Genomic DNA, 7,826 nt, shown 5'->3' with positions numbered 1-7,826 from the left:
AATGTAGATATATTTTATTTATATTTCACCAAACTTTTTTTTTTTTCTTTTCAAATTTTTACTCAAATCTTCCAACCAAACGCAGTGTTAGACTTCTAGCCCAATTAAGTTCAGTAGTCCATTTACATAGTCCATTAGCACCTTCATCAGAGTACTAATCTACTCATTAAAATAACAAACACTTTACACACAAAAATACATCCCACTTTTATAACATTTTTAACATCTCCAGTGGTCTTAGGCTGCTACTGATATATCTGATCTAGAAAGAGATGAAGACTAAAATGAAGGTTCTGATGCACTTTGCCTTTTGTCATCCAATCAAAATTTAAGGTTGATCCAACTAGTTCCACAATTGGTGAGGTCACTTGAAAACATAATACACATAACATACAAACATTTATGTATAATAAATATGCAAAAATGGAGGAACTGAGGAAGGCAAGAGAGAAGTAGACAATACATAAGACTTAAAGCATGGTAGAGAAACTAGCCAATAATTGAAGTATATATGAAATTATTGCAGATAACTTCTTACTTTGTCTTTCTTTTGGTATTAAACCTCGTGCTTAGTATTTAATATTTTTTCCATAAGTACTACCAAACCCATATAAATAACTAAGCCAACTTTGACTTTAAATAATCTCATCCAATGAATTGTCAATAAACCCCCGTTTCTAAGGAATTAGATCTCTGTTCCACTTCTTCTGTCCCTCAATTTGAAGCTCTCTCTTTATCACACGATCAGAGGCAGAGAGATAAATCATATATTAGAGAAAGCCAACACACAAAATTGGCTATTTATTGCTCTCATTTTTCATTTCCCTCCATTCATTTTACAAAAAATGAGAAATTTCACAAAAACTACATATTATGCTTTCATTCTATTTCTGTTTGCAGCCAAGGTGAGAAGCCGATTCTTGCGATATAGTTCTTCTGATTCAATTTCAGATGGCATCGATCACGTTGAAGGCAATCAATCCTCCTTTCTACTTCTCAAAGGATTGGATTCAGAAGAAGAGTGTGAGCAAATGTATGGTTTTTTGCCTTGTTCATACACTCCTCTAGGCCATCTGTTCCTGATTTTGGTGTATGAGTACCTGTTGTTTCATGGAGAGAGTTATGTTAATTCTGGGGGCGAGCGGATTTTCAAGATTCTTGGGCCTGGAATCTTTGGTGCAAGTGCATTCCATGTTCTTGATTCCCTCCCAGAGTCCTTAATTCTACTTGGTATTATTTACTATTGTGCTACCCAAACTATTGTGCTTTTTTATATACTCTGCAGCTTTGTTTCTTTCTTCTTCCTTTTTCTAATCTTCATTGAGATAGATGACTGCAAACCTACTTGTTTCCCATCAATTTTCTTGCATTTGTGGGTTTTTTCATTATTTCTTTTTTGGTGGAAAACATTTTCTTGCAAACAATGTTTTCTGGTAAAAAACAAATTTCAAAATTGCGATCTTAAAGGCGGGGATACTGATGGTGGTGATAGTGGTGGCAATGGTGGTTGTGTGGTGTTGGTGGTGGTGGCATGAGTAAGAATTTAGTTCAGAAAATGGTTTTTATCTATAAAAGTGAAAAATATTTTGCACCTAAAAAAATTTGTTTCCGTTGACAGCTAAAAATATTTCCTGTTAACTTTGTTTTTTTGTCATACCGAACAACACAAAATATAAAAAACATTTTTCAAAAAATGGTTTCCACCAAACAAATGGTTTTGCTTCCATACTCAACTTTGATTAGTGCTCTCTTGAATACTTCAAGTTGTGTTAGTATAATATGTCTTGTTACAGCCATAGAGATTCCTTGATTTTAAAGCAATCATGTTCTTTTTCTATGATTAAAAATTATACTCACGTTTAAGGAGGATTGTTATGCACTGATCGTATTTTCTTTCTTTTTTTTTTTTTTTTTTTTGAAGAAAAAAAAACTATTTCTTAAGATGGCTTCTTAATAGATAAGGCCTTTGACAAGTCTTTTTCTGGTACTATTTTGGAAGAACTTAAATAAATACGGCACAGGCTGTGATGTGTTGTATTGACTGACTTTTAGCAAAACTTTTCTATGATAAGGGCCCCAGATATCTTTATGTATATCAGATTTTTTAAATTGAGTGATTTAATGAAACACAATGTTTGACAACAAGACAAATATATACATGTCATATTTGATTCATTGCTTGATCAAATTAAACTAAAAGCAGAGAGATTACAACGATTGTTCCTGCATTTTGTTTTTTGTATTATTTTGGTCCCTACTACACTTTTAATTGACTTAGTTTTGTCACTTAATTTTAATTTTGCGTCAATTTGATTCAATTGATGACATTGGTTGAGATTTTTTACGAAAAATAATCACTGCGTTGGTAGAGGTTAACTCACTAATTTGAGCAAGTTTACAAATATTGCTCCTAAAAACATGACACATGACCATTCACGTGCGCTCTTTCCATCTAACAGGTGTAATCAATTGGACCGAAATTGAGCCAATTGAAAGTATAAGGACAAAAGTGACACAAGACTCGAAGAACATGGACTATCAGTGTATTTTGGCCTATACAAAATTAGAGTAAGATCACTGCGTTAGTAAAAATTGCTGTATTGTTTTGAAATTGTCAAAACTCAGCTATAGAAGTAGAACTTCCTAGTAGAACATTACTGGATAGCCTAAAACAATGCTTAAAACGAGTGCTCTCAGTAAATTGCTGTTGCAACTATATATTTTCTTCTTCTTCTTCTTCTTCTTTTTCTTCCTCTTCTTCTTCTTCTTCTGTTTTAAATTTTTAATTTTTTTTGTTATTAATGTTTTGTTCTCAGCTTCTGGACTTATGGGCAGTAAAGAGACGGCGCAAGAGTATGTCTATACCGGTGTTGGCTTACTGGCTGGCTCAACAATCTTGCTTCTCACTTTACTTTGGGGAACATGTGTTATTGTTGGCAGTCAAAACTTTTCCAAAAATTCTGGGTCTAATCCTTCAGTCAATTCAAATCCTACTACACAAAACCCATTTTGGAGATTGTTATCATTCTCAACTGGTTCGCTCTCTCTTCTTCTCTTCGCTTGTTGATTGATATATATATATATATATATATATATATATATTTTTATTTGTAAGTACTTGAATGAAATTAAACTAAATTTTTTGTGCTTTGTATTTTCATTTTTTTACAGGTCATGGTATAACTACAGATGTGGAGGCTAGTTACACTGCAAGGATTATGGTTCTCTCTGTCGTACCATTTATAATCATCCAAATCCCAAAAATCTTCCATTTATTTTCTTCTGGGGAACGTATTGTCATCATATTCACTCTAGTTATTTCCGTTGTATTCCTTCTCACGTACTTCTTCTATCAGGTATTCAATTTAGGCATTTATGATCGCAAAAACAATACAAACACCTTTTTCTTCTAGAAAAGTGCACGGGCATATTCATCTTGAACGGGGGTCACACCCTGCTAGCACTGCATTTTGTGCACTTCCATGGGAAAAAAATGTTGTGTTTGTTTTGTTATTGTTCAATTCTGTGAAATTTTGTTAAAAAAATTGTGAAATTTCTCTTCTTCTTTTTTTTTTTTTTTTTTTGTAGCATTATTGTTTGTATATTTGTAACGATTATTTTGTTTTGAAAAATATTGCACTGTGTTTTGTGCACTTTTATACTAAAATTTCTCTGTTTGTTATGTTATTGTTTAGTTTCGTGCAATTTCATTGTATGTAGCATTACTGTTTATATCGTTGTAACGATTATTTGCTTTGAAAAATCATACAGATTTTCCAGCCTTGGATCCAAAAGCGAAGGCTAGAATATGTAAAACATGAACATTTAGAAATAGACATTTTAAGACACGTGCAAAAACATGCACTCGGAAAACTCCTTACTGAAGATGGTACACCAAATGTATCAACAATTAGAAGGTAATGTTTTCAAGAAAATATTTTATTTTTTTTTTGTGATGTTTGTATGTGTCAAGTTCTTAATTTTCCATACAAAATATATTGAATTTTAGGCTATTTGAGGAAGTAGATCAAGATGGCAATAATAAGATATCATTTGGTGAATTAAAAAAATTTCTTCATGAAATCAAGTATAAAAGATGGTACGTAGATAAAGATATAGTGGTGTCCGAGGTGTTGAAAGAATTCGATCTTGACGGTGACAAGACGATTACCATGGATGAGTTTGTCAATGGATTCACAAAATGGCTTGAAGATGCAAAGCGATCAATGGATAAAGAATATCACTCGGTAAAATCATTGAAAGATTTATATAAGGTAAATTCATCTATATGAATTCTACACGTGGATTTGTTTGTATTCATTTATGATTCATTAGCAGGTTTCAAATTCTATCTTGTTACAATTTTCACAGATTTTGCAACCTTGGATTCAAAAGAAAAAAGAGGAACATGAAATGCAGAACCAACTAATATCAGAAATTTTAGTACATATTCAAAGCTCGGCAATAGGGAGCATGTTAGCAGAAGACGGAACACCAGATACACAAACCATCAAAAGGTTAGGCTTTTGTTTTTCGTTTTCTTTGTTTTTGTTGTTTGTGTTTTTGGAAAACCAAACAAGGAAAAGTTCAAAAACACTAATTAGTTTTCAAAAAATGATCAATAAGCCTATTGTTTTTGCAGATTATTTGAAAACATTGATCGCGACAAAGATAATTGCATATCGCCATCTGAGTTGAAACAACTGGTTATGAATATCAAGTTTCGTAATATGCCTTTAGACGCAGATGAAGCGGTTGAAAAAATAATGGAAGAGCTTGACATAAATGGAGATAACGTGCTTAATGAGGAGGAGTTTGTCACTGGTTTCTCAAAATGGCTCAACACAGCCAACAATCAAACTCCCGACTCAATAGAGTCTGTCGATGAAATAAAGCAAGTTAGTATCGTTCTCTGTTCTCTGTTTTCTGTTTTCGTTTTCCGGAAAACACTTCCTCATCTTTACTATTCTCTGTTTTCTATTTTCTGTAAAACACTTCCTAATCGTTATTATCCTTGATCAATGCTATACGGAAGCATATGGAATGAACAAAAAACACGAGGACAATTATAACATTATAGGGAAAAAAATTATCGGATTTTTATGACTCAATCAATAGTTGATATGTCTCAAAGGCTTACAACCTAATTTGTAGTAAACGTCAACAAGTGACCAAGTCACAATTCAAGCCCCAAATCAAGCCAAAATTACCCAAATTTACCTCCCACAAAAATCGTGATTCAAAATGGATCTATCTAGAACCCCGAAATTAAGCATTCAAATTTTTTCAAAAAGAAAAGAAAATTTCTTAATTTGGAGGCCTAAATGATGGAATTCACCCAAAATTCAACAAAGATCACTCCTAAGAAATGAGTTGTACTTGTTGGGCTGCTTCGAATCGAATATGGGTGTTTTGGGCTTGATTTGGCAACCTTGAAAAATCAACAAAATCACCTCTTTTTTTCCGATCAAACTTCTCAATGAATTTATTGTCAGTCACCACTGCATCACTAGTTATCACTATTCTGATCAGAAATTTTTTGGGTTATGCAGAAAAAATGGGAAGAGACAGACATGTTGGTAGAGGATAGACGTGTTGATACATCTCCATGGGCATGGATAAAGGCTATAATGCTTTTGGTGGTAGGAATTGCTCTATTAGGAGTTCTAGCAGAACCACTGATCCATAGTGTTCAATACTTCTCCAAATCAGCAAGCATACCATCTTTCTTCGTAGCATTTATCCTAGTCCCATTGGCTACCAATGCTAGAGGTTCAATATCAGCTATCAAAGCCGCGAGTTGGAAGAATCCAAGAACTACTTCTCTAACATTCTCAGAGGTCTGTTCCTTCTTTTGTATCTCCATTTGAAGCAAAACAAGGAAAACTAGAACTAGAAAACATAATAGTTAGAATGGTTTTCTTTTTTTTTGCCTCCTTAAATTTTAGTTTTTTTTATGTCTATATGTAATCATACCATTAATTTCATATGAAATTGACATAATCATTCCATGTACATAAACAAATTTCACAAAAATGATTCTTTCTCACTAGATAAAATATTAGTAAATTGAATGTGCTTCATGGTTAAAAAAAAAAAAAACACTTTAGTGTTGTTCATGAACAATATTAGCATAAATGTGTGATTCATAAACCATAAAAGAGACATCTTTGGAGGCTTTTATAAGTTGTGTCGTGACATATTGATTTTCTCTGTTGCAGATCTATGGTTCGGTGTTCATGAACAATATTCTTGGATTTTCAGTCCTTTTATCATTAATTTATTTCCGCGGATTGTCATGGGATTTCTCAGCCGAAGTACTGATGATTTTGATCGTCTGTGTGATAATGGGTTTCACTGCAAGTTTCAGCTCCAAATTTCCCATTTGGACATCCTTGGTGGCATACTTGCTATACCCATTGTCTTTGATCTTGGTTTATGCATTTGATGATTATTTTAGGTGGTCTTGAAACTCAAGTTTTGCTTCAAATCTTATTGAAAACTATAGATAGATAGAAAGACCAAAACTGTGTAATTTTTTCCGAAACTTGAAGGAAAATCAATGTAATTTACCTATATTTTTATAGCCTGCAAATACCTTCAACAAATAGCACCACATTACTTAAAAATTTGTAATAAAATTTTAGAAATCAATTTCTTAAATATTCATACATATGGACAAAAATTTTAAAAAGTAAAATTGACAATTAAATATAGTGTAATAAATCACGACATCACCAGAGAATTGTGATTTTCACTTCCATTAATTTCATCATTGAATAATATATCTTTTATATCTGATTTATCAAGCAAAATGATTTAGAATTCAAGTAAATTAGAACTCTAATAAATCAACCATATCTTCACCAACTTGGTGTACCCATCACAAGAGTATCCAACAGTTAAAGAATATATAAAATATGTATTTTGTATATGCAACCCTATCCGTATGTGTACCAATATTGGTACGAGTACTACAATGTAGTTTCTTATTCAGACAAATCAAAAACTCTAATGCTGTGTTTGGTTGGGGAATTTGGGGAGGGATTTAGAATGGGAAAGGGAAAAGGTGTGTGAAACTATGTGAAATATAGGCATGATTTATTCACATTTCACCTACCTTTTCCATTTCCCTTTCCAAATCCCTCTCCAAATCCCCCAACCAAACACAGCATAAACAAACTCAAAAGTATTTTGTAATAAAACTCAGTCATAAGTTTTGAATTTATCATATGGGAAGGATTGTAGTATGCATCGTCTGAAAGATGTGTGCTATATACATCTTATAACTATAAAAGAAAATAGAATAATTTCATATTTTCTTAGTCATAACTAAAATATTTATATATATATATATATATATATATAAAACCAAATGCAAAAAAGTAATAATCAAATATCTCAAAATAATATTATAACTAAAAAAGAAAATTAGTCATAATTAAATAAAAAAATAACTAAAAGAGTATATGATATAGGATGTGTATAATAGAATTGTCCCTTTTGATACTAAGGTGATAATAGTGTCATTTTCAATTACATAGTTTTTTTTTTTTTTTTTTTTTGATGAGTCATAAATTTTTTCACAAGATTGAATGGAATATAAGTCTTATAACTATTTATTTAATTAAAAAAATCATTTCAAATATATAATTTTTTTTGCCTCATAAAAATTTAAAAAGTTACTGGAAAAGATCTTTGCCAACTCAAGAAAAAAAAAATGTTGGAATATACATCTTTTAAATTTGTACAAAAATAGGCATAAGCGGAAATAAAGGTGCATTAATTGAGTTGGTAATGATTAAACTTTTTACCTTCAAAACTTA

At 31.6% G+C, this 7,826-nt stretch overlaps 1 protein-coding gene across 3 annotated transcripts; it reads left to right on the top strand.

Moving 5' to 3' along the window:
* Positions 1-498: 498 nt before the first annotated feature.
* On the top strand, positions 499-6,586 carry LOC114269631 (sodium/calcium exchanger NCL2). 3 transcript variants are annotated; one of them, XM_082879851.1, is made up of 9 exons: positions 499-1,230; positions 2,817-3,035; positions 3,172-3,356; positions 3,772-3,917; positions 4,010-4,274; positions 4,372-4,517; positions 4,643-4,898; positions 5,553-5,840; positions 6,222-6,586. In XM_082879851.1, the coding sequence occupies exons 1-9, from the start codon at positions 846-848 to the stop codon at positions 6,468-6,470; spliced, it is 2,139 nt and encodes a 712-aa protein (XP_082735977.1). In that variant the 5' UTR covers positions 499-845; the 3' UTR covers positions 6,471-6,586. The 3 variants fall into 3 exon arrangements, with proteins under 3 accessions (XP_082735977.1, XP_082735979.1, XP_082735978.1); XM_082879853.1 differs by lacking the exon at positions 499-1,230 and adding an exon at positions 2,465-2,568; XM_082879852.1 differs by lacking the exon at positions 499-1,230 and adding an exon at positions 2,558-2,696.
* The last annotated feature ends 1,240 nt before the right edge of the window (positions 6,587-7,826 follow it).

Source organism: Camellia sinensis, chromosome 7 (assembly GCF_055761805.1).
Source record: "Camellia sinensis isolate YWXY chromosome 7, ASM5576180v1, whole genome shotgun sequence".
Classification (NCBI taxonomy): domain Eukaryota; kingdom Viridiplantae; phylum Streptophyta; class Magnoliopsida; order Ericales; family Theaceae; genus Camellia; species Camellia sinensis.
This window is presented reverse-complemented; position numbering and strand designations above follow the sequence as displayed.

Excerpts from the sequence above, each read along its gene's own strand:
- LOC114269631 (XM_082879851.1), top strand. The coding sequence starts at position 846 with ATGAGAAATTTCACAAAAACTACATATTATGCTTTCATTCTATTTCTG. Across the intron at positions 1,231-2,816 it reads AGAGTCCTTAATTCTACTTG|CTTCTGGACTTATGGGCAGT; the intron begins GTATTATTTACT and ends TTTTGTTCTCAG. Across the intron at positions 3,918-4,009 it reads AATGTATCAACAATTAGAAG|GCTATTTGAGGAAGTAGATC; the intron begins GTAATGTTTTCA and ends ATTGAATTTTAG.